Source organism: Toxorhynchites rutilus, chromosome 1, assembly GCF_029784135.1.
Source record: "Toxorhynchites rutilus septentrionalis strain SRP chromosome 1, ASM2978413v1, whole genome shotgun sequence".
Taxonomy (NCBI): Eukaryota; Metazoa; Arthropoda; class Insecta; order Diptera; family Culicidae; genus Toxorhynchites; species Toxorhynchites rutilus.
Window position 1 is genome coordinate 78933358 of NC_073744.1, and position 27892 is coordinate 78961249.

Genomic DNA, 27892 nt, shown 5'->3' on the forward strand with positions numbered 1-27892 from the left:
CATTGTCGAAATATTGAACTCCCGGCCCCGTCAGGTTGACGCCATATGAGCCTTAATAAAAATATATATTTTGGATAAAAAATAAATAAATCGAGTTAATGGATGCACGCTATTAGTTTTCAATCATTGAATGTATTACAAAAACAATCGTTCACGTATCTATCTTCTTCATCTTTTTGTCGCCGATACAAAAAATATCCAATGTACAGATTCGAATTTTAAGCACCCGGCTGTTACTTCGGACGCCACTTTCCTCCGACGGCCGAAACGTCCGAAGTAACAAAGCAGTCAAAACAACTCGCAGTCGTACTTCGGTCGTTTTGGAATTTGTTTCTTACAGGTGTTGTTATCGATTTCAGTGCAATTCAACGAGTGATAACAATAATAATCAGTCTTTAGAACGAAATGCTGATATTTGGATTGTTGTTTATTAGTTAGTTTCAAATTTTTATAGTGCAACGTTGGACATATTCAATGTGCAAACGCGGGCAGTCAAAACGTCCAATGTAACATTTTTCGCTCCGAGGCTTCAACCTTAATCTCAAATCACGGAACAATAGTTACGATTGGTTTTACGAAGTTATTCTTGACAGCTAGTGGTGAAAACAGTGATAAAGATTGATAGCTTTTAAGACAATTCGCGAAATAATGTTCGGGTCTTCAACTACGTTTTTCTCGAGTTGGCGAAAATGTTACATTGGACCTTTTCAAAAGTTACGCGAGATGTATATTCAGGTGGAATAAACACGCTTTCAAAATCAAAATTATGAATGAAAATTTACTTTAACGTATCGAATATTTATTCTATGTGATGAAATAAGAGGTTTTTTCCGATATCGCAGAAACATATTGAACGAAAACTGTGTCTAATGATGATTTTATATTATAATAGTAATTATTTTTGGAACAAACAGGAAATTCATCGACAAATGGTTAAATGAGTGTCAACACTGCATGTGTTAGGTAATCAAACAATATAAAGTAAAAATTTTCATTCAAAATTTAATATTTTTCCACTGCACTTGGCCCTACTAATCTGATAGAGAATAATTTACCTCCCAAGCACTAATATCGCCACCAGATGTCGACACTGTACATTTGTCGTCGCAAATATAAACAAAGCAGACTATATAACGCACACCAACAAACCACCGCATTCGTGAAACTGAAAACGTGTTTTTAATTACAGAGTCAGTTTGGCACTGATTTAGTTTTAAAAACGAATTCGCTATTATAAATCATATATGCAGAACTGGCGAAACGTGTCGGTTGAATGACACTTCCGTTTAGAGATTTAAAATGGCTCGTAATATTGAGTAAAAACATAAAATAGTCATGTGAAACGAAAACTCTGAATGAAAACAGATGAAACACGCTTGAAAAATTTCAGTCATCAACAAAAAGTTACAAGAGACTCCAAATAACGTAGAATTACGTTGAGGTATCATTTATTTAATTCACAAATACAACAGGCTAGACATGCCCTAATGTATGATATAAAAAACTAAAACTAAAACTATTTTTCACTAAGCCTACTAAAACTATCACATAAGAAATTTCATATTATGTGAGAGCAATAACATACAATTTTTTGAGGGACGAACAGTAAAGATGACAGTCAAAACAGGAGCTACAACGGTTAAACACACGGCACATACTAGTCACAGGTTCATGGTATCCGTAATTTGTTCGTGTTGAGGAGATGTAGAGAAAATGACGAGAACGCAAGTTACGACGATTAACATTAAAGTTGATTAACCGGAGGAGCTCAGGACAGTCGATGTTAGCGGTAATTAAGTCCGAAGTAAATAGGGCCTTGGCAACGTTTCTCCGTGAAACTAATGAGTCAAGCCCTATTAGTTTGGTAAATTGGTAAATGGTAAATTTCGTAGTGCGAATCGGATGAATTTCCGCTGGATCGACTCAATTCGATGAACACTATTTTGGTAGTACGGCGACCACACAACACAAGCATACTCTAGAATCGAGCGAACCAACGAGCAGTGCACGTCCTTGAATCGCTTTGTGACGCGGAAGATAAATCCAAGTGTTCTGGACGCTTTAGCGATGATATAGGATACGTGGTCGCGAAAAGTGAGTTTCGAATCCAGCATAACGCCGAGGTCCTTAATGGTACTGACACGATCCAATTTAACACCATGCAGCTTATATTCGAAGATTATCGACGAACGCTTGCGTGAGAACGATATTACCGAACACTTTGATGGATTCAAAGCATCCTGTTGTTTGCACACCATTCGGCGAAGATGTGGAGCTGCTGTTGTAAAATCTCAGCTTCTCCGATGCAGTTCACTGGGAGGAACACTTTGAAGTCATCTGCATACGAGAGTTTAAGACACTTCAAACTGAAATTTATATCGTTGAGATACAGTAAAAACAGGTAAGGACCAAGGTGACTGCCCTGAGTAACACCAGATGTTACTCGAAAAGGAGTGGATATTGTGTCGCCTATTTTCACTGACATAACGCGGTCAGTGAGGTAGGAGTGAAGCCATTTCAAAAGTGGACCGTTGAAACCAAGACGATGAAGCTTGGCTACTGCGATGTCGTGGTTGATAATATCAAACGGTGCAGAAAAATCTGTGTATACCGCATCAATTTGTTTTCTCAATTCCAAAGAGCGGATGATGTACGATGTATATAGAATGAGATTAGTGGCAGTTTATCTTTTGGGCATGAAACCATGTTGTTCTTCTGCGATGTAGTTGTTGCACGCATGCGATATGAAGTCCAGAATCATTATCTCGAATAGCTTGGAGATAGCGCATAGGGAAGCAATTCCTCTGTAGTTTCTGACGTCTTTTTTGCAACCCTTTATAAATACTGGGAAGACGAATGATTTTTCCCATAGATTTGGAAATCTTCCGCAGAGAATGGAGCGGCGGAATAAGTTACTCTACGGTATCGAGAGGCTGCTAGAGCACATCTTCAAGACAACAGACGGAATACTATCGGGTCCGGGATTGGAAGATTTTTTCAATTTTTTACAGGCATCGTGTACAATAGCTGCATAGATCACGGGATAATCTCTGACAGATGACAGGCTAGGTACGTTGTTTATAGCTGCAGATACTTGATCGCTAGTAAGATTCTCGTCGACAAAGACTCCGCTAAATTGTTTCCGTAACAATTGCGGATCATTGCATATTGATTCTGGATATGTTTGAAAAATTCCAATACTATGGGGTCTTGATAATGGGGTCTATTCCAAGAGTCCTTTCAAGACGTGACAGTTATTTCGCGCACGTGTTGGTATTCTGAGAATCGATGTAAATAGAAAAAAAATCAGGTGCAATGAACTCTCGTTGTACTTCTGAGTGGCCCAACTCGTAAAATTGGGTGACAATTATAATATTATAATCCTCCGTATAACTCCGTAGGGAAGAATCTCACTTATACCGACTTGACTCTCAAAATAACTCCCAATAATTTGATGGCCCTTAAAAGACACGTATAATTTGAATGCTGGGTATAGTTTGTTCACTCCACCAGTGCTACAGTGGAGCGATGATGTCGATTAGTCGTTGGATGCTGCACGAGAAAAGATGCCGAAAAGGAATGTAATGAGAACAATCAATGCGCACCTGAGAATCAAACCAAATGCATAATTCATTGCACAGTTCCGTATTCTTATTGAATGAGCAGCTGGAAGAGCACACATTACTTGTGCCAATTGACCAATTAGAACGCGGGATATTCCTATGGAAATTGCTTGACATTTATCAATTCTTCGATGGTTAGTTTCATAAAATATATATTTTTCCTCATTATATTAGGCTGTCAAAAAAGTCCTGCGGTGTTTCCGCGAGGTGTCGTTGTAAGCGCATACTTCTATTTGTATTCATTGTATCGAGTCATACTATAGCTTGTTGGAAAGGTATTTTTGCGCGTTATAATATAGTTCTTGGCAGTGTTTTGTTTGGTTAAGTCGTTCGTGAGTTATAGTGTCGCAAATATGGAGCAAAATAAAGAGAAAATCTGACATATTTTACAGTACTACTATGACAAAGGCAAAAATGCATCTCAAGCTGCCAATAAAATTTGTGCAGTTTATGGACCCGATACGGTTTCCATTTCCACCGCACAACGATGGTTTCAACGTTTTCGTTCTGGTGTAGAGGTTATCGAAGATGCGCCACGCTCCGGAAGGCCTGTCGTCGAAAATTGCGACAAAATCGCTGAATTAGCCGAGAAAGACCGGCATAGTAGCAGCCGTAGCATCGGCCAAGAGCTGGGGATAAGTCATCAAACCGTTATTAACCATTTGAAGAAGCTTGGATTCACAAAGAAGCTCGATGTATGGGTGCCACACACGTTGACGCAAAAAAAAAATCTTTGACCGTATCGACGCATGTGAATCGCTGCTGAATCGCAACAAAATCGACCCGTTTCTAGGCGGATGGTGACTGGCGATGAAAAGTGGGTCACTTACGACAACGTGAAGCGCAAACGGTCGTGGTCGAAGCCCGCTGAAGCGGCTCAGACGGTGGCCAAGCCCTCATTAACGGCCAGGAAGGTTCTGCTGTGTGTTTGGTGGGATTGTCAAGGAATAATCTATTATGAGCTGCTTCCCTATGGTCAAACGCTCAATTCGGACCTGTACTGCCAACAACTGGACCGCTTGAAGGTAGCACTCATGAAGAAGAGGCCATCTTTGATAAACAGAGGCCGCATTGTCTTCCATCAGGACAACGCCAGGCCACACACTTCTTTGGTGACGCGCCAGAAGCTCCGGGAGCTCGGATGGGAGGTTCTTTTGCATCCGCCGTATAGTCCGGACCTTGCACCAAGTGACTACCACCTGTTTTTGTCCATGGCGAACGAGCTAGGTAGACAGAAGATCCGAGTTTTTTGCCAATGAGGAAGCTTCTATAACAGGGGTATTATGAAGTTGGCATCTCGTTGGGAACAAGTCATCGAACAAAACGGCGCATATTTGACTTAAAACAGATGATTGTAAATTATTTTATGAACAAATGAAAATTCAAAAAAAAAATACCGCAGGACTTTTTTGACAGCCTAATATTAAATTATTACGGAGTGCCTAAACTGATTGTGCGGATATCTCGTAAATTCATAAACAAAAAAAAACAGAACAATAAGGGCTTGAAATTTAACAACTTTCACGATGCGGCAGATTTTTCGTTTCTCAAAATGTTCCCGAAAGACCCAATTCTATGTCAAAAATTGTTCACTCAAAAACAAAATACAAAAAAATAAGTTATGATTCGTCAAAAAATTGAATTTCTTATAAAAATCAGGACAAATGCTAAAATATGAAAAATAAATTCGTACGCCAAAAGCATCTCAAAATCAGAACGATTTTTTTCATAATACTTCGCCATTTAAGTCCTGATATCAATCCCTTGGATTATTTTGTGTGGGGCGTCGTTGAACGGGACACTAATAAAGCGCCTCAAACAACAATGTGATCGCCAAGGTGCAAAACCTTGAAGATAATGACGTTATAAAATTGCGACATGGTAAAACGAGCTTGCAGCAGTTTCCAGAAGCGTCTCACAACGGTCAGCGACTATGAAGACGCCTTTTTGAATAAAATCTTTTGAAAATGCTTTATTGTTTGAAGGACAATTAATATATAATAATTTGTGCAAAATTACCGCACGCACCCTGTAGAATACCCCCTTCGGAATTATTTCGCATGTTTATCACTTTAGTTTGAGGACCGGAGCCATGCCGCAGTTTGTCCTATTTGCAATCTATTTGCAATATGAGAACAAGGTCCGTGATTGTGAAACAAAGAGGCTCCAGTCGACATTTTGATATTCACCGCTCAGAATCGGTTCCATATGCCTCAAGCAATGCGAACATGGTTGACCCATGTGTCTACCACATGAAGCACAATTCTAAGGGATAGAATTGGAAGGTATAGGAGCTGAAAAACTCCCGAAAAGATCAGAGTAAGTTTCGCGTGTAATGAAGAGGATCACTCCTGTGGGGATGCAAACAAAAAGAACTTTTGGTATTTGTACTTGCCAATCCAAGGGAACCCAAAGTACTATATTCATACTCTCCAAAGGTTTAGAATACAGATTTTTAACCGTTTTAGCAATTGAGTCCGATCCGTTAAGGACGTAAAGTCAAAATGACGACAAAAAGCTCTCTGTCGCATCACTGAGAAATTGTTTTCAAAAACGATTTTCTTCGATCTTCTGAAATGATTTTGCTCTTGAAATTTGTATGTAGCAAAACCGTTGTAAATAACATTTTTGATCTGCGGCAAAAACATACATCGCACCGTTCGACGAGAATTCTTTCAGACGATCCTTGTGAGTAATTTCGTCCTTATGAAACTGATCAATTATTGCATTGTAAATGCTTTTATGATCAGTAGCACCAAGCGATACTGCGGCGTAAAAGTCGTCATGTGCCTTAATGTTACTTTGTTCAAATGTAAGAAATTTCACAGATGGAAAAAAATCTGTACCAATCTATACTTTTTGATGAAAATCTGTACTCTGTGCCGTATAGAATTTGTACCAAAAATAACGAAAAAATCTGTACCTTTCCAGCTAAATCTGTACATGTGGAAACACTGGTCACGAGATGATATTGAATTGGCAACATTGCAAAACTTGCCACAAAGTATGCCAATTTTCACCAGTAACTCAGGAAAAACTGCTAGTGTTATCCGAAAAACATTTTAAACATTCAGTCTTACAATGAAGGTAAATAAATCCTAAGTTGAAATGCATATTTCTTAAATACATTTAATTACATTGAAGGAAAAGCCCGAACATTCTACATCTTCCGTGAATTGTCAAATATATGGCTGGTCTTATCATTATGAAAAGCACTGTATGTTGCGTTTTTTTCCCTGTTTCATTTTGAGAAAAGTTAATGTTTTACCAAGCACATTGTGCTGTAAAAACATAACAGGTTCTCCTAAAAAGGCCTTCGAAGTTAAAGTTGATAAAACACTACGATCGCAAAACTCGCCAACGAACGAAGCTATTGATAATAACTCCCGACTATAACACACGTTTCAACCAAACTCATAAAATTTTATCTGCCCATTTGCTCAAAAATAGGATACAAAAGAAATCCAACGAAAATCGCTTTTTAGAAAAATGAAATAACATCGTCCGCGATGAAATAGCCTACAGCGTAAATCAAGCTCAGGCTAATCCTTCCCCGAGAATGACAAAAACTCATATCAAAAACTTCATATCCGTGAAAAATACCCCGTTAACTCAAATTTCACATCAACAGGGGAAAAAGTATCCGCTCCGAGATGGCAATTGCGTGAAAAGCGACCAGTTGTCACTCTTTCCTATCACTTCCATGATCTACCACCATCACCACCAGAGAGGGGTAGCTGCAGCCACTGGTGACCTTCGAAGCTCCGAGCTCCGAGGGCAGAATGGCGTTTTGTTGAAATATTCAAACTATGCTCATTGACAAATAAATCCTCGCGTTTTACTGCCACTTCGAATATAGATCTACATAATTGATGGTGCTCGGCTTTTGTTTCGTCCTCGTTTTGCTGTCGCTCCCGGGATCCGACAGCAACTATGTGGATACTAGGCGCGCACAAATGCCTGTGCAGCATTCCACCGTTTAGTTCTAACATTTTTTCCTCGTAAATACTTCACCGCAATTCGTTCGCTCGCACACACCAAAAGCTGGGCGAGCTTTTAGTAGGCGCCTGTGCTGCTCTTAGCCCATAACAAAACCACATCCAACAACTACGACAATTTGCTTCGGTGGGGTGGTAGATTGGGGGTCGTTTGCTTTATGGGGTAACCGCTATCCTACCCTGAGACCCTGAGAAGCACCAAAAGTGTCTTAATCTAGTTGGCTGTAAGTACCAATGCTGACCTGTCGTCAAACGCTGGTAACGGTTACTGGTGGGGATAAATTGAAACGTTGAATGTTACTTGCTTGGATATTGGATTGACGGAGGACCCCATTGAATTTGTTAGTTTGGCACAATCGAACAGTCGAGAGTCGAGGCTTCAGTCGTTTATAACGTCGAGAGGACTTGACTGGTTTTGAGTGTGGAATCACGAGCAAGTAGATGTTGTACTACAGTATTTGTTCGATTTTGGGAAACACACTCAAAAATTCAAGTATTGCTGGAATTGACCATTTTTATTTTTGTAATTGTGTTGAGTTACCTAAAAGATGTTGGCTTTTGTTTGGTTTCGGGAGTGAGACTATCGAACTATCAAACCTTGACAATGACATGACATGCTTCCATTCTATTGGTTTGGTCGCTCTGAAATGTTTTTTTTTTTTTCATTGTAGAATAATTTGACGATAATTGTTTGATGATTCATTCTTGTGATCGCAAAACAATACATCCTCGAGATAAGCGCAGCTGTCACCCTTAGTGGAGAAAGTTTTGCTACTGGCAAGCGAAACCAAATCACATACAAAATTCCAGAACGACATTTACTTTTTTGGTGACTAAATAAATGAAACAAACTTTATCTGTTAATCTCAACAACCTCGAAAAGAGTAGCACTGCTTGATTATGATCAAGATTAACGCAAATGTAATCCTAGTTGAAAGCAGTTTTGCGACTGGCACGCGAAACGAAAGAAATTAATTTTTTTTTTTTTATTAATTCGTTTATTTTTGCAGGCTCAGTAACTTAAGTTTAAAGGAGCCGAATTCTTAAATATAATTTTAAAACTATATATATAAACAATTTTCTTACATCTATGGTTAGTAAGGTGGAAAACCGATTACTCGCGGTGTACTCGAGTTTAGAAGGGTGACATATTTTTAGGAGAAGGATGGGGTATAAGGAAACTGTAACAATGTTGATGAACACTCAATTCTTAAATCTGTTTGTATATCTATAGTGTTTTTACATTTCAACTTATTCTACTATTTATAGCAAGGGGACGAATTACCCGCAAAGGAAGGAAAGGAGGGTATAAGGACATAGGGACAATCACACACGAAGATCGATAGCTTTAAGGAAAACATATATATGGGACATGTAATCAAGGTCTAACCGAGCCAACACATCTCTCACCGGCACATTGGGCTGTCTTCCTCGGGCCCGAAGGGAGTTTTCTAAATTCGATCTGGCGACCAGATACACCTCGCACGACCAAACAACGTGCTCGATGTCGCGATAACCTTGGCCACAAACACAGAGATTGCTGCTGGCAAGATTGAAACGAAAGAGTAGTGCATCTAAAGAACAGTGATTGGACATGAGTCGGGAGAAGGTGCGAATAAAGTCCCGACTCAATTCCAGACTTTTGAACCACGGATTGAGGCTAACCTTAGGGATAATCGAGTGAAACCACCGGCCCAATTCATCTTCATTCCACTTGCGTTGCCAGTTAGCGATGGTATTTTTGCGGACTAAAGAATAAAATTCATTGAAGGCGATTTGACGCTGATAAATATCGCCTTCAATTGCACCTACCTTTGCTAATGAGTCAGCCCTCTCATTACCCGGAATGGAGCAATGTGAAGGGACCCAGACAAAGGTAATGACATAACAGCGTCTGGATAAAGCACTCAAAATTTCTCGTATTCTCTCAAGGAAGTACGGCGAGTGCTTTTCCGGCCTCACTGAACGGATAGCTTCGACAGAGCTAAGACTATCCGTTACAATGTAATAGTGTTCAACAGGTCGTGAGGCGACGCTGTCCAGCGCCCAATGAATTGCTGCCAATTCAGCAATATACACTGAGCAAGGATTCTGAAGACTGTGTGAGGTGCTAAAAAATTCGTTGAACACTCCAAATCCTGTGGACTCATTTATAGTGGACCCATCAGTAAAGTACATATTATCACAATTGATACCCCTATATTTTTCATCGAAGATCGTTGGAGCGATCCTCGATCGTTGGTAATCTGAATATCCATGGATATCTTGCTTCATGGACAGATCAAAATGCACAGAGGAATTGATGTAGTCAGGGAAACAAACACGGTTGGGAATATACGAAGAAGGATCAACCTGCATGGAGATGAATTCATGATATGAACTCATGAATCCGGAGTGAAAATTTAGCTCGATCAGCTGCTCAAAATTTCCGATCACCAATGGGTTCATGACCTTACACCGGATGAAGAACCGAAGAGATAATAAATTGAAGCGATCTTTTAGTGGGAGTAGGCCTGCCAAAACCTCGAGACTCATGGTATGCGTTGAGGGCATACATCCCAACGCGATACGGAGACAAAGATACTGAATTCGCTCGAGTTTAATGAGGTGTGTTTTGGCAACTGATTGAAAACAGAAACTGCCATACTCCATCACTGAGAGAATAGTTGTTCGATACAACATTATAAGATCTTCGGGATGGGCTCCCCACCAGGTGCCGGTAATTGTACGGAGAAAGTTTATTCTTTGTTGGCATTTTTTACTCAGATACCTAATATGGGCCCCCCAAGTACATTTGGAGTCGAACCAGACCCCAAGATACTTGAATGACATAGCATGAGTGATCGGTTTACCCAAAAGTTGAAGCTTTGGTTTTGCTGGTCTATGCTTCCTAGAAAAAACCACCATCTCTGTTTTCTCCGTGGAGAATTCGATCCCTAGCCCAATGGCCCAGGTTGAAAAATTGTTCAAAGTATCTTGTAAGGGTCCTTGCAGGTCGGATTCGTTTGATCCTACGACAGACACCACTCCATCATCTGCAAGTTGTCTTAGGCTGCAATTTTGTGTAAGGCAATTGTCGATGTCGCTTACATAGAAGTTGTACAAAAGGGGGCTTAAACATGAGCCCTGGGGGAGGCCCATGTAAGAGAACCGACTTACTGCCGAATCTCCGTGAGAAAAGTTCAAATGTTTCTCACAAAGCAAGTTATATAACATATTATTCAATAGAGGCGGCAGACCCCGAGAGTGTAATTTGTCTGACAAAACCTCTATTGAAACAGAATCAAAGGCCCCCTTTATGTCCAAGAATACTGAAGCCATTTGTTTTTTTTCGGCGTAAGCCATTTGAATTTCTGAAGAAAGCAACGCAAGACAATCATTCGTCCCCTTGCCCCTGCGGAACCCATATTGTGTATCTGAGAGTAGGCCATTCGTTTCAACCCAACGATCAAGGCGAAATAAGATCATTTTCTCCAACAATTTCCGTATACAAGACAGCATTGCTATTGGGCGGTACGAATTGAAGTCGGACGCGGGTTTTCCGGGTTTTTTAATAGCTATAACTCGCACTTGTCTCCAATCATCTGGAACAATATTATGCTCCAGAAACTGATTGAATAAATTCAACAAGCGATGTTTCGCCACATCAGGGAGATTTTTCAGCAAGTTGAACTTAATTCTATCCGATCCCGGAGCAGAATTGTTACAAGAAAGGAGAGCAAGAGAGAATTCTACCATCGAAAACTCGGAATCAAGATCGTACCTATCTTGTGGTATACCTCGAACAATTTTTTGCACAGGTGCGGAATCAGGACAAACCTTCCGTGCAAAATTAAAAATCCATCGATGTGAATATTCCTCGCTTTCATTCGATGAAGAGCGATTTCTCATGTTTCGAGCCACTTTCCATAATTTTTTCATTGACGTTTCTCGTGATAAACCTCCCACGAAATTTCGCCAATAAGCACGTTTTTTCCCTTTGATCAAATTTTTGAACTGATTCTCAAGGGCTAAATACGTTTGAAAATTTTCAGGGGTTCCACGTTTCCGAAAAGCTTTAAATGCATTCGATTTATCCTGATAAAGCTTGGAACATTGGCTATCCCACCATGGATTGGGAGGCCTTCGACGAATAGTGGAGCCTGGGATGGGTTTCGTTTGAGCGCGAACCGCGCTGTCATATATCAAACGAGAAATGAAGTTATACTCCTCCAATGGAGGCAAACCATCTCTGGAATTGATGGCTAGAGCAATCGCGTCCGCATATTTTTTCCAGTCAATGTGTCTTGTGAGGTCATATGCCATGTTTATAGATTCAGAAGTTTATAGATTCAGCAGTTCCGTGAGAGTTGAAGTCTCCCAATATCAATCGTGGCTCAGGAAGGAGTGAGCACATGTCAGCAAGTTGCTTGCGGCAAACCGCAGCTCTCGGAGGCCAATACAAGCTGACAATACAGAGGTCTTTGCCTCTGATGTTTGCATGACAAGCAACAGCTTCGATCCCTCCAATAGGTGGAAGGTCAATTCGAAAAAATGAGTGGCACTTATTGATCCCCAATAGCACCCCTCCGTATCTGTCATCACGGTCCAAGCGTATAATATTAAAATCGTGGAAAGAGATATCATTTTGAGAAGAGAGCCAAGTTTCGGACAGAGCAAAAACATCACAGTTGAAGTTATGAATTAAAAATTTGAACGTATCCAATTTAGGTATAAGACTACGACAATTCCACTGTAAAACAGTGATATCTCCGACCTCTCTATTTGAATTAGACATCAAGAGAGATAATCATTGCAAGGAGGGGCCATGTTTGCATCAATTGTTGCAGAATTGTCTTTAATACTGGAAGCATTGAGATGACAATGGTTCTGATGGAGTCGGAAACATTAAAACACGTGAAGATTTGATCCACAAGGTCAGTCAACTTTATAAATCCCGATTGGGAAGTTGAGCTGGACGGACAAATAGGGACAGTTTGGGTTTTTGATGTCCCCTCGAGTGCTGGGTCGTTCGAAGGTGAACTATTCCCACGGAAGCCAGGAGGAACCTGATTTGGCTTGTCCGCTGCACTCGATTTTTTAGGCAAACTAACAGGGGTTTTCACCGGTGGGACTTGTTCTTGAAATTTGGGAGTGGTCACATTTTTGCGCCGGGGATTCCCTTTGAAAATACACGGTGTGCCCCCGCTAGCTGTATCCGCTTCCATTTCGTCAACTGGCAACGTGGAAAAGGTATTGTGTGTCGATATTGATTGTTGTTGTTGTTGGGCCAGTGGAGAAGCGCCCTTCAAAATTTCCGCAAAAGTGCGCTTCGAGCGTTCCTTTAAAGAGCGCTTCTGTTTCTCCCAGCGACTCTTGTAAGTTTCACAAGCTGAGAGCACATGTGGAGTCCCCCCACAATATGGACACTTATGCTCAGTCGCACTGCAAGATTCGCCCACATGTTGCTCTCCGCAAGTTGCACAGCGCTCCTTGTTGCCACAATAAGCTGAAGTGTGGCCGACTGACTTGCATTTTTGGCAAGTCATGGGCTTTGGCACGAAGAGTCGCACCGGTAGCCTTAATTTGTCCACCATAACGTAGTCCGGGAGAGCGGAACCAGCAAAAGTTACTCTAAACGAGTCGGACGGCGTGAATTTTGTTATTTCCTTTTCTTGGGAGACTTTACCGAGTTGGCGACAGTCCAAGATTATGACTTCCGCCGAAGGGAGCTTTTTGAACTTGCCAACTCCTTCACTTCTAATTTTTTCGCACGTCAGACCCGTTTCAGTTATCACCCCCCCGATTTCTACGTCATTGGAGGGAATCCATACGCGATATTCGAGGATGAAATGCTTATCAGCAACAATCTCGTTTGCATCCTTCCGTTCAGACACGACAACTCGTAATTTGTTCGGTCTGACCTTGAAAATTTCTTCTACGGAAGTGTATCTGGTCAGATCTTTCATGATCTGAATCACGTTAAGGCCTTTTCCATTTGGTTTTGGCCGGAAGAAAACAACCCACGGGCCAGTTCCTGGTGCATCTTCTGGATAGACTCTGATACGTGGAGCGGAGACAACAGAGGGAGAAGACGAGGACGAGGATTGAGTTGTAACGGTAATATCAGAAGGAGGAAGCGAAACCGAGGAAGGGGGAGGGAGAGTGGGAGTATTGGAGGGCTGAGGAGGGAGAGTGGGAGAATCGGAAAGTTGGGGAGGGAGACTTGCGAGTTTTTTCGAGGGGGGCTTAGTAGGGTGAGTTGACTCGTCCCCGGAAGAGTTATCGCGTTTGAGTGCTCTTCCTGTTTCCTTTTTCATACATAAGGAGGAGTCACTTGTTTCCATGTCGGAGATCTCCATATAAGGAGACTCCCCACCACCCTCTGCCATTACGTGGAACTTTAATTCTAATTATGATTTTTGTATATAATATATAGAAAATAATAATGAAATAAAAATAATGAAAAAAAAAAAACTATCTTATAATTAATTTTTTATGACTATACCTAAATTTGCACACAGTGCGTATGATTCAATGACTGCTTCCGCTGACCACGCTCTCCACACTATCGTCAGTGTATTGGTGTCGAACGGGCAATCAATGCCGATGCACGAACAAAAGATTACAGCGCTCGCTGTGGAATAATTTCTCCTCTCGTTGACTTGCGCACTCCACTTATTCACGTATGTGGTCCGGTGCACGCAGTCGGGGCGCGTTTTCGCTTTCGTGTACGGAACGCACCACTGGCTAACTCAATTCACCAACTCAATTGTTCTAACACAGTCTGATGCGAAAGAAAAGAAACCACAACAAAAGAAACCACTTCGACTTAAGAAAGAACGATGATGGACGTTTCCGTTCTAACCACCGCAGGAGCTATCAATAAATACATCCGATACGAATGACTACCGATTACCGAATGAAAAGAAATTAATAACTTATTGAATAACTTGGAATTCCCCAAATAGTTTTTTGGTGCACAACCTTAACACCTGCTACACCAAAGCGTCAGTTCAATGCATTGATGACAGAAAACAAATAATGTTAACTGCTTGGAAAAAGGCTGAATATTTGCCTCAGCAGCATATTATGAACCTGTCCATATGCCCCCATGCCCCCCCCCCCCCCCCCCCGCTACATGTCCATTATACCTGCGCCGATAAAAATGTTGTACTTTTCGGCTTGTTTTAATTTCAGTTAAAAACATGGGAAAACACATTTTTATTAAACATTTGGCCAGTTATTTCGAAAACCAGTATATTGAACTGTAAGAAACTGCTTTAAAAATTTTTGGAAACATGAGTTTCCAAAGATACAATTGAAGTTTTCCTTAACATGTCCGTCTTACCCCCATCTCCCCTACGGGTAATGAAGCACACTTCGTACCCACACGCATATCCATATATCCATATATCGATGGCTTGAAGCAACTTTGTGGAGAGAGTTTCCCTACCGTCATTCGAAATCAAATCTCTGGCCAAATTCCAGAACATTTATTTTCTTGGTGAGCTGACGATAGCCTAGATTGATGATTCCCCCCACAATTGTGTAGCTCAACCCCTTAATGCAATGGCGTCAGTTTGATGTAATGATTGCAATGCCAGAGACACCAGCGAGAGAGTAATTCGGTCGCGTCCACAGCTCAATCCGAATCGAAGACATGTGATGACGCAAAACAAGGAAGAACATGCGATATTGCTCTTCCTTGTTTTGCATTGCTTTGAATACAGAACTATGAAGGTATTCCACATAACTCGTTTCTCCTCGTTGAAGTCTTGATCTATAATGTACTGGTATCCTGCTATTCGCAATGATGGTGCTGTCATCTTCGTATAATGCTAGACTGCAGCCAGCTGGTAATTGAGGAACGTCGGAGGTGTATACCACATATAGAATTGGGCCCGAAAGACTGCCTTGAGGTACACTCGCAGAAATATCACATAGTTCAGAGAAGGAACCAGTAATATGCACACGAAATTTTCTCGTCTATAAAAAAACTACGCACCATTTTTACTAGGTACAGTGGGAAATTTGCTCCTACTAGTTTGTGGATTAGGCCATCATGCCAAACATTATCGAAGGCCTTCTCCACGTCTAGTAGCACCATAGCACAGTTGTTAGATAAAGCCTTGTTCCTCTTAATGATTTTTCCCACACGAACCAATTGGTGCACTGTGGAATGACGTTTGCGAAATCCAAACTGCTCCGGAATAATGATTTGTTGTTGATCGATATGTATCATCAGCCGCTGGAGGATTAAACGTTCAAAAATTTTGCTAACCGCAGACAGAAGGGTAATTGGTCTGTAACTCGCTGGAAGTGTAGGATCTTTCCCTGGTTTGTGTATCGGAATGACTTTACCTGTTTTCCATCTGGTAGGAAAATATTCCAATTCTAAACGCCAAGTGAAGATAGCGGCCAAGAAGATGTAGGTTCTGTTATTTAATTTTTTCAGTACTAAGTTGAAGTAGCATCGGTTCCCGGGGCCTTCATATTCTTCCAAAGTTTCATAGCCATGTTAAGGTGAAGGTGGAAGCTAGCCATTGTAGTAGTATATGTAAACCCACGTGTAAAAATAGGGTAATAGTGTTTGTGAGAGAAGAGCACACGAAAATAGATCAATTCACTTATCAGACTGTGTGGCGCTTCATTGACACGAGTCTTTGAATACATTTGGAAAAAAATAACAATTCAATACTAAAGTAAAATGTATGAACGATATGTTCCGATGAACAATTGCAAATATAAATACATATAGAAGGTGCATTTGCATATGAAGTAAAAATCTGATTATACGCGAGCGTAACATGAGCAAATTTATAACACATGCGAATTGGGGCTCTTTTGGTATTAATAAGTTCTTCCTCATAGTAACTCGATGTTGATAATTCCTTATTATTTTCCTTCGTTGATCGTATTGTTTTCACATATTCACGTTGGAGAGCCTTAACCCTTCTCTTCTTTGGTCGAGGCATTTTGATTGAATGTAATACTTTTCCGTTTTCTGTTTTTGAAAGCATAGGCAGCCGTGGTAGTGTTCCCAGCTCTGCAATACAATTTTCTTAACCAATGTTAAAGTGGCTAAAACTTACATTATAGACCCATTAAACGTAAAAATAATAATTGTATAGATATCAACACAATTTTATTCTATTGATTTTCATGACATGAAACGCTATAACTCAGGAATAACATTTTATTGAGTGGTTTTTATAGCTGTTTCGATGATTTTGTCTGGCATCAGTGTCGAAAAAATAACGATGCTTTCACCAATACAAACAAAACCATTGCCGAAGATTGAAAAATTAAAATTTAACTTTTACATCATATTGAAATTTATTTAATGTCAAACGTCTTCGACCTAATGGTTGTACAGACTGCTTATAGGGACTTAATTCTATTCTTATAGATTAACCTACTAATATTAAAATCGAACAGTTCAGATACCTCGTTAAAGACGCGGCAGCAAGCGTCTAATGGATTATTTTGCCCATATATGGTACGGTGATTAGCACTTTCAGAGCACTAGCTCGAGTTTTCCGACGTTTTTCACTATACAATGCGATAGCAGATGAAAAATTAATATCTTGTGAGTAATCGATTAGAGTTTGGTTGATATTACTTGATGGGAAGTGTGCGAAAACGATCATTTTCTTCACACTGTTTCGCAAAATTATTGATTTTCGGGCGAGGGGTGAGGGAAGGAGATGAAAGAAATGAGCGCCATTGTGGCAGCCATTTATGACTAGCTTCCACCTTCACCTTAACGTCGGCTGCCGTTACGTCAACAGCAACTGGGTTTTCATTTCGCATGTTTAGTTGTATAATCGATTGTTCAACTGCAGCTTCGTTTGAACTTACGATGTTTCCTCCTAGGTTATGGACCTCAACTAATTTTTTCGCGATAGCATTCGCCTTCTCCGACGATGATACCAATATTCCACCTAAATCATCCTTTAGTGGAGGAAAATATTTCGGTTTCCGTTTTAGGATTCTCGTTAATTTCCAAAGGGTTTGTATGTATTCCTAGATGCTCTATCTCACTAGCACACTTTTGGTTTCTAATATATCCCATCCGATCAGCATTGAGATGACTGAGAAAGCGGGTTACTTGCTTCTTGATTAGGCATCCCGTTCGTTGAAACCGTCTTCGTACGGCGTTTCTCTGCTGGATTAGACGTTTTGTATATGAATCGATTGCGATGTATGTTTCTCTAACAGGTACCCATTGAACAAAAGTGTCCTCTGCAATGTGAATTGCATGTTAAAAAATACCCAAGTGATTTTCGATCGCTTCAGTACTTGATAGTATCGAATCATCGGGAAGATGAGTATCAACTAATAGGTTGAAGGCCGCCCAATCAACTCCATGATAATCTCTTCGCTTCATAGCTTTAACTGAAGTTGGAGAGCATTCCAATTCACACACCACCGGATAGTGATCGGAACTTAACCCGTAGTGTGTATTCGGTTTCGATAATGGCAAATCTGACAGAAACAAATCTATCGTGGAAGTTGATCTCGATGGTGATAAAAATGTTGGTTCATCCGAGAAGTTAATGGATCAGGTTCCAGAACAGAGATGATCAGCTAATAGTTTGCCATTTCTATTACAAATTCGATATTCCGCCACAAGCTATGACTAGCGTTAAGATCTCCTGCAATCACGAACCTTGATCTATTATTTGTAAGTTTCTCCAAGTCCTCTAAAAGATATTTGGTGTGTCGTTTTCCCTCAGTGTGGATTCTGCGTACAAGAATCCCCCTAAGATTTTCAACAGGATTCAAATCTGGAGAGTGAGCCGACCAGTTCAAAACATTCAGTTTTTAGTCCTTAATCCATTGCTTAGTTTCATTGCTGATATGAATAGTAGCATTGTTTTGCTAGAATGTAAATTTTTTGTGACGATATCCACGCAAAAACGGTAGGAGAGAGAATTCCAGAACATGTATGTAATCCTTGAATGATATGAAAGCTGTCTTGAGCTTTGCGGTTGCACAGAATCCCGCCCAAGTTTTAATCTTTTAAACCCTCTTTATGTGAGGATTTTTTACCAAAACGTGACGAATTCTCAATCGAGTAACATTTAAATTGAAATATTGCTTTATTTGTATAAGCGATTTTGAGGTATTCGAACCTATTCTAGGTATTTACCGCTTATCCCAGTCAGAGAGCTTCGATTTATGTGTGAATATGTTAAAAGTTTGTATTAAGATAAAAAAAGATTTTTTAATATCGCTACGTTTTGTGTTAACCCACATGTCTTCAAATGTTTTTCAACGTAACTCCTAAACATATATTTTTACCATAATGTTGTATTTGGAAAAGTAGTTGGAAATCATAAGCAAACTCGAAAAAAAATCCTGAACACGACGGTATAACACAACAAACATATTAAAAGGGAATATTTACTATAAAAAAGACAATAAATTAAAAATATTTTTTAAAATATCTCGAGAATGGTTACATTTAGAAGGAGATTTATAGTGAGCTTTTTTGTTTTAAATCACATTAGACATCATAATTTATGGCTAAAAATGATTGTTAACATACAAAAATTCGAAGTTTCGGAAATTCATAAAAAATCGATGTTCCACAAAGTTCGTCAAAAATAGTTTTACCATCTTGGACTCATTTTTTAAATTTTCTACATGTTTTCTATTTTATATAAAATTTTTTTAAAAAATTAAAAAATATGTATTTTGGATATTGCAAATTAAAGTTTTTTTTGAAAATAAAAAAAAAGAGTACTAATTTTTTTTTCATGTTTAGACATTAATACGCTGTAACTCTTTCTAATACACTATTTCGGTACAACTCATAGTCTTTTAGATATAAATTATCAAAGATTGCTTCTACTAAAATCAATGCGCCCTTTTCAAAAGTTACGCTTGAGTCAAAAAATCCCCATTTGCTGTGGAAAACTCATTTTTCCTCCAACCCAAACGGAATACAAATAACATGTTTTTAAAACCTGCATTTTTTGAACGATTTCATTTGGAATTGCACCATAGCTAGACGTAATCACCAGGTTGCTCTGCTCTGTTGTTGTTGCGTTAGTAGCGTTAGTTGACTCTCCTTCTTACCGTATCCTTGAGGATTCGTCAAATAACTGAGCTATACTTGATGAGATCGTCCAATCCGAAGAGAAATTCCTCTGATATCAACATTTTCTTGGTGAATGCATCGATTTATTTTTCTTTTCTCTCCATGTTCATTTTTCCCTTCGGCATCTCCAGATTTATTGATCAAAACAACCAAAACAACGGAAAAATGTAACTGGTCTCATAGAAACTTGACACTTGGAAAATACAAAATCTTTGGTTTACGCTCAGCGCTTGCACACACACATATGAAAATCATGCAGTAAATGGTAGTTACCAATACCAACACGCTAGAATATAAGTTGAATCATTGTTAATTTATAATGGCACAAAGCAGCAAGATTATCACCGGGTCTTATTGAAGTTCGACAGAGTGTATGTGGTTTCAACAGGGCGGCGCCACAAGCCGCATAGCAAATTTAACAATCGATTCACTGAAAGCCAAGTTTGGCGAGCGTGTTATCTCACGAAATGATCCTGTTAATTGGCCGCATCGGTCGTGCGATTTGACGCCGCTAGACTATTCCCTGTGAGGCTACGTCAAGCTTATGGTCTATGCCAACAAGCCAGCGACGATTGATGAACTTCGTACGAACGTCAGAAGTTGAATTGCAGCAGTATCGGCCGATTTGAATGCTTGATACTTGAAAACCGTCGAAAATTGGGTTCAGCGTCTGGACTTCTGCATGCGTGCCCGTGTCGACCATGCAAAAGAAATCGTTTTCCATACATAATAGCATCAAATGTACATTCCGTTTTTGTTTTATTTGAAAAACTTTTGTAGCGCTCTTATTGAAAAAAACCCTTCATTAAGTAAAAATAAAATCGCCATCTTTCCTACTTCTCTCTCTTCATTTCATCCCCAGTAGTCAAAAACAAGTGGAATGGATCGATCAAACGAAGAGGTGCTTAGGTAAAAATAAAATTATAATTTGCTGCCACCTAATCCGCCCATGTTTGTAGAGGAGACAGGAGACGTAAGCGACAAAATGAACAAAATCCACTTTTTCACCGTTATGCATTCTACAAACATTTTTTGTTCGAAAAAATTTGAGCAATTTTGAAAAAACCTTTCCGAAAAATCACTGTTTGTCCGCATAACAGACGTAGTTCCATACAGCTTTCATACATCGTTCGAAAAGCAACAATTGTCAGTATTATGTGCTATAAGATAAATCTACATTTGAATCACATTCTCTCTAGAGTCCAAACATGCCTGTCACGATAGTGTCGTATTACTTAGTGTTTACTATTTAATAGATGAATATAAGAAACCATTGAAACGCTGCTCATATATTTACTATTTTCTGTACACTGCACTGCGATGAACAAAGAGAAGCAATTGTGTTTTTTTACTGTTATAATAACCTAAATTTCTGCATTTGAATCTTCATGTAGATAATGAAACAATTAGATCAGTAGTGAAATTAAAATAATATTGGTTCTTAGCATTGTAACTCCTCGGATTCGACATAGAATTATTCCACCTACTCCGCATTTACTTATACCGTTGGTGTAAGTCACTCCACCATCTTTATGCGATTGATCGTGATATCGGTAAATCATGTTGCTAAAATTACCAACATTGCAGATTGCCTTTACAAATTCAATTAATTGAAAAAACACCAACCTTCTGTTCTTATCATATCCCAGAGTATTCAGGAAGAAAATACTATGGCAGACTCGCAGTTATTCCAGAGCACCTTTTCCAGACATTTCACTAAAATTTTTCCAAACCTTATTGATTTTATTCGATAACAACTGAAACTACCGACGGAGACGATTTGACTATTATCGGCAATATAAATACTAACACTACAGACAGAGCAACCTGGTGATTACGTCTAGCTATGGTGCAATTCCAAATGAAATCGTTCAAAAAATGCAGATTTTAAAAACATGTATTTTTGATTTGAATGAAAGTTTGTATTCCGTTTGGGTTGAAGGAAATATGAGTTTTCCACAGCAAATGGGGATTTTTTGACTCAAGCGTAACTTTTGAAAAGGGCGTATTGATTTTAGTAGAAGAAATCTTTGATAATTTATATCTAAAAAACTATGAGTCGTACCGAAAAAGTGGATTAGAAAGAGTTATAACCTATTAATGTATAAACATGAAAAAAACATACACTGAGAAAAAAAATTAGTATTTTTTTTTTCCAAAATATATATTTTTATAAAGGCTCATATGGCGTTAGCCTCACGGGGCCGGGAGTTCAATACAATTTTTCTTATTATCTATGTTAGTAATATGTAACCGATTACTCGCGGTTGGCTCGAGGTTAGTATTACAAGTGTTTTCGTAATTCGGATGTACCTCATATCTAGCGTGGTGCGTCTTTCTCGACTCGAGGAATCTAGGATAGAATGGTCACTAGCCGGCGCAATCATCAGTTCGTGTAGAGTTGTCATGAGCGGTACAACCTTTGGCTCTTGTTGAATGATCAGTGGACTGCACAACCTTTGGCCCGTGTGTCTGTAAAGAGTGTGGGTATGTATTGCCGCGACTAAGTAAAAGTTTATCGATCGGATAGGAGGGATATGAAACGGGGACACAACGAAGGAAACATCATTAAACGTTGACATCGGCGTTTCTGAGGAACAGGTATAGATGAAGCAGAAGATCAGGATCACGGCTACCTAAGATATCCCGGACGGGGATATCAGATTGTCTGCCTTGTGCTCTTAGTGCTCTAGAGAGCTGAGAGCGAGCAGCATGGAACCGGATACACGACCAGACAACATGCTCGATGTCGTGGTAGCCATCGCCACAATCACAAAGATTGTTTGCTGCGAGTCCAATGCGATAGAGATGCGCGTTTAGGTTGTAGTGATTGGACATAAGCCGAGATATCACGCGAATGAAATCACGACCTACATTCAATCCCTTGAACCATGCACTCGTCGAGACCTTAGGGATAATCGTGTGTAACCAACGACCGAACTCATCTTCACTCCACATGCGCTGCCAACTTACGAGCGTATACTGACGAGGAATGTGGAAAAATTCATTATAAACAATTTGCCTTTCAAAAAGAGTGCCTTCTAAAGCGCCCACCTTAGCTGGCGAGTCCGCTTTCTCATTCCCCGGAATCGAGCAATGAGAGGGAACCCATGCTAAGGTAATCTTGAATAATTTTTCGACCAAAACACTCAATAGTTGTCTTATTCTTGTTAGGAAATAAGATGAGCGTTTATCAACCTTCATTGAGCGGATTGCCTCTAATGAGCTGAGACTGTCTGAAAAAATAAAATAGTGGTCGATGGACAATGCTTCAATGATCCCCAGTGCGTAGTATATCGCACCCAGTTCAGCAACATACACGGAACAAGGATCTTTGAGTTTGAAAGAGGCACTGGAATTTTCATTGAAGATGCCGAAGCCAGTGAACCCGTTTATGAATGAACCGTCAGTAAAGTTCATTTTATCAGATCTAACTTTCCCATATTCTGACGAAAATATCGGCGGAATAGAATCGGAACGTAGGTGATCTGGGATTCCATGGATTTTTTGTCGCATGGACAGATCAAAAATGACAGAGGAATTGCAAAAGTATGGGGAGCAAACTTGGTTGGAGATGCCTGGTGAAGGGTGCACGTCGTGTGTAAGATATAAGATACTCATGGTATAAAGACATAAAACTTGACTGAGGAGTCAGTCGGAGTAGATTTTCGAAGTTATCAATTACCAATGGATTCATGATCTTGCAACGGATGAGAAATCTGTAGGATAATTCTGTGATCCGAAGAGTAAGCGGGGGTACTCCTGCCAAAATTTCGAGACTCATCGTATGTGTCGAATGCAAACATCCCATGGCTATACGCAAGCAACGATATTGTATTCTCTCCAGCTTGAGAATGTGAATCCTGGCAGCTGATCGGAAGCAAAAACTGCCATATTCTAACACTGATAATATCGTTGTTTTGTATAACTGAATGAGGTCTCCTGGATGGGCACCCCACCATGTTCCGGTTATTGTTTGGAGAAAATTGATTCTTTGCTGGCATTTCTGTTTCAAATACGCAATGTGTATTCCCCAGGTACATTTAGAGTCAAAATATACTCCAAGGTATTTGAAAAACATCGAGTGCTTGATCGTTTTGCCGGATAGGTGAAGCTGGAATTGGGCGGGTTCGTGCTTCCTAGAAAAAACGACCATTTCGGTTTTCTCCGTAGAGAATTCGATACCCAGCTTGAGAGCCCACGTGAACAGATTGCTCAGGGTATCTTGCAAGGATTTTTGCAGAACGGCGGGATTAGTACCCGTGATGGAAATAACTCCATCGTCTGCAAGTTGTCTCAGCATGCAGTCTCTAGTTAGACAATCATCTATATCATTGACGTAAAAACTGTACAAGAGGGGGCTTAGGCAGGAGCCTTGTGGTAGGCCCATAAAACTGTATCGAGAAGATTTCAAGCTGCCATGACTGAAAAACATGTGCTTTTCTGACAGTAAATTGTACAGGAAATTATTCAGAATTGGTGAAAGTCCACGATTATGAAGTTTCTCTGAGAGAATTTCCATGGAAACTGAATCAAATGCCCCTTTGATATCGAGAAAAACGGAAGCCATTTGTTATTTGCGAGCAAATGCGATTTGGATTTCAGAAGATAGCAGCGCGAGACAATCATTTGTCCCTTTACCTCGGCGGAAGCCAAACTGCGTATTTGACAGCAAATTGTTCGCTTCAACCCACTTGTCCAAACGAAGTAGAATCATTTTCTCTAACAATTTACGAATACAGGATAACATTGCAATCGGCCTATACGAGTTGTGATCGCAAGCCGGCTTGTTGGGTTTCCGTATGGCTATCACTCTCACTTGTCTCCAGTCATGCGGGACAATATTAAGCTCCAGAAACTTGTTGAACAAGTTCAGCAAACGCTGTTTTGCCAAGTCGGGAAGATTATTTAACAAGTTGAATTTAATCTTGTCCGACCCCGGAGCTGAATTGTTACATGAGAGGAGGGCAATTGAGAATTCCACCATCGAAAAATTCTCATAGTCGCATTGGAGTGGTTGCTTCCCCAGTATTCAAAACTGTCAATTTGAAGTTGTCACACAGATCATAAATCAAAGTGGCACGGTTGTCATCGTAGAGTGAACCCCATGCTGTTCCATGGGTGTTAAGGTCACCCAAGATTAGCCGCGGCTCCGGCAGTGCCTCGATGATATCAAAAAACTGATGGCGGCCAACCATAGTTCTTGGAGGAATATATATAGAGGCAATGCAGAGGTCTTTGCCATTGATTTATGTCTGGCAAGCGACAACTTCAATGCCTGTCATCGATGGGAGAGTGACTCTATAGAAGGAGTGGCATTTTTTGATCCCCAATAGTACGCCACCAAACGAGTCATTTCGATCGAGGCGAATAATGTTGAAATCGTGGAAATTCAGTTCGTTGGTTGAAGAAAGCCATGTTTCACAGAGGGAAAATACATCACAGTTAGAACTATGAATTAAAAATTTAAATTGATCTAGTTTAGGGATGATGCTTCTGCAATTCCACTGTATTACAGTGGTCAAATCCTTGACCTCTTGCACTGAATCAGGCATCGAGGGAAATGAACGCTGCTAAAAAACCACATTTTTCTTTCAAAAATGTTCTCACAATCGGAAGCAAACATAATACTATGCTTTTAAGAGGGTCATTTATATTTAAAGCATTTAAAATATTGTCCACCAGGTCAGAAAGCGCAAGCAAGCCAGATTGTGGCTGTTGCCTCGACCGCGAAAAAGGAACAGACGTGTTGGGCTCTGCTCTGGGAAGTGCTGAGGACCCCTGGTGCGTAGAAGAACCGCTTAAACCAGGAGGTACTTGCTTCGGTCTATTCTCAGCACGTTCGATACGAGGTTTCAATCCAACTTGGGAAGTTTCGGTCTTCTTTCTGGGGAGTGATGGAAAAGAAGTAATTTTTCTTTTCCTAATGGCACCCTGTGATGTACCGGAACTTTCTGCATTGGGAGCGTCAGCAACAGGCTCGTCGTTCTGCAGAATGGAGTAGGGATTGTCCTGAGTCGTTGGAACGGAACTCTTAAGCATTTCTGCATAAGTCCGCTTGGAACGTTCCTTTAAGGAACGCTTGAGTTTTTCTCCTCGTTGTATGTACACCGGGCATTGAGAAAGATCATGGGGGGCCCCGTCGCAATGAAGACACTTGCGCTCTTTTGCGCAAGAAGTCCCATCATGACTCTCTCCACAATCTGCGCAACGTTGTTTATGGCAACAATAGGCGGCCGTGTGACCGAGTTGCATACATTTGTTGCATTTCATTACCCGGGGTACAAACAACCGAACAGGTAAACGAAGAGCACCTATTGCAACGTAGTTTGGAAGAGCGGAACCCTCAAATGTCACTCGAAAAGAGTTTGTCCGATTGAGAACTCGTTTGTCATTTTTAAGAGACACAGACTTCAGTCGATCGCATTCAAGAATCTTCACACTTTTAAGTGAGGAATTCTTGAAGCGACCGACACCATCGAGTATCTCTTTTCGAGTCAAACCCTTTTCGTTTATTACACCGTCTAGTTCAACGTTGCAACAGGGTACGTATACGCGATACTCAATCGCAAAGAGATCACAGCGCGTTATTGCATTCGCTTGGGTCCTGCAAGAGACGACAACTCGTAATCTGTCTGGCCCCATCCGAGTAATTTCAGTAACTTTGGAAAATTTCTGCGTTAGTTCTTTTGAGATGCGAATGACATTAAGAGGTTAAGAGGTTAAGAGGAAGTATACAATGAATGGACCTTTGAATCCCTCCGGGTATTCCTTTAGATGAAAATCATGTTTTTCATCAATTTCCTCATCTTCAGAACTTTCTACTTCATACACAGAATTTTCCTCCTCAACGTCTGCTTCATCCTCCTGCTCTTCAGGAGGTGGGTCAGCATCAGAAACATTCAATGACGTGGATGGGGGATCCTCCCCACCCTCAGCCATAATAATGAATTAGTCACCTGTTCGACGTGAACAGTGTAGAATAATAATAAAAAATAGAAAAAAATAAATGAGTAAATAAATTATATTTGTATTCAAGGTATATATAAATTATACTTATTTCAATTTTTTATTGTATAAAATTCAAAAATGAAAAAAAGTTTCAACAAAAGTTCAACGGTAATGTAAGAAAGATGTACACCCCTAATGCCAACGCTTGCCGATTTGGTAAATACAATGTTGGAAAATGGTGTAAATCGTACACAGGAGGTTGAAGGAATGATATATGGAACAATAGAAAAATAAACTTCTACTTGCCGCTGCTGTGTAGCGTGTGATGAATGTGTGTTGATCTGAACTGGATCCTCAGCGTCTCGATCGTGCACCACTTTTAACTGAGCTCGCTTCACTCGCAAGCACTGATGAAAAAAAGCACAATATAGATCTGCGTGAAAAAAAAAACACCGTTATCGGATCGATTCTCAAACTTGTCCGATCAGCTCGCGAGTTCTCGAACGAATTTTTTTTTATTTACAAAAAAAACTTTAATTTGCAATATCCAAAATATATATTTTTAATTTTTTTTAATTTTTTTTTATATAAAATAGAAGTCATGTAGAAAATTTAAAAAATGGGTCCAAGATGGTAAAACTATTTTTGACGAACTTTGTGGAACATCGAATTTTTATGAATTTCCGAAACTTCGAATTTTTGTATGTTAACAATCATTTTTAGCCACAAATTATGATTTCTAATGTGATTTAAATTAAAAAGGCTCACTATAAATCTCCTCATAAATGTAACCATTCTCAAGATATTTTAAATAATATTTTTAATTTATTGTCTTTTTTATAGTAAATATTCCCTTTTAATATGTTTGTTGTGTTTAGGAGTTACGTTGAAAAACATTTGAAGACATGTGGATTAACACAAAACGTAGCGATATTAAAAAATCTTTTTTTATCTTAATACAAACTTTTAACATATTATTCGTGTTACACAATCAAAACACGAACAGTAGAATTGAAATCCCAACAACAACAAATACACCTTGTTGATTCAACCGGACGTTATGGGTACAAATATAATTAACTTGTTTACGTTATGCCTAGATTATACCTGAAGTCAGGTATCTCTAAGCTACCTCTGTATAGGTATATAAAGTCAGGTATCTTTAAGCTACCTCTGTACAGGTATATAAAGCCAGGTACCTTTAAGGTACCTCTATAATGTATATAGAG

General features: G+C 39.8%; 2 protein-coding genes across 2 annotated transcripts in view; one reads left to right on the plus strand and one right to left on the minus strand.

Annotated features, from left to right (window-relative positions):
• The window catches only part of LOC129761802 (uncharacterized), a 652040-nt gene that overhangs the window by 95626 nt on the left and 528522 nt on the right, over window positions 1-27892 (plus strand). The window lies entirely within an intron of this gene.
• On the minus strand, window positions 1857-2258 carry LOC129761101 (uncharacterized). The gene has a single exon (XM_055758804.1). The coding sequence runs from the start codon at window positions 2256-2258 to the stop codon at window positions 1857-1859; it is 402 nt and encodes a 133-aa protein (XP_055614779.1).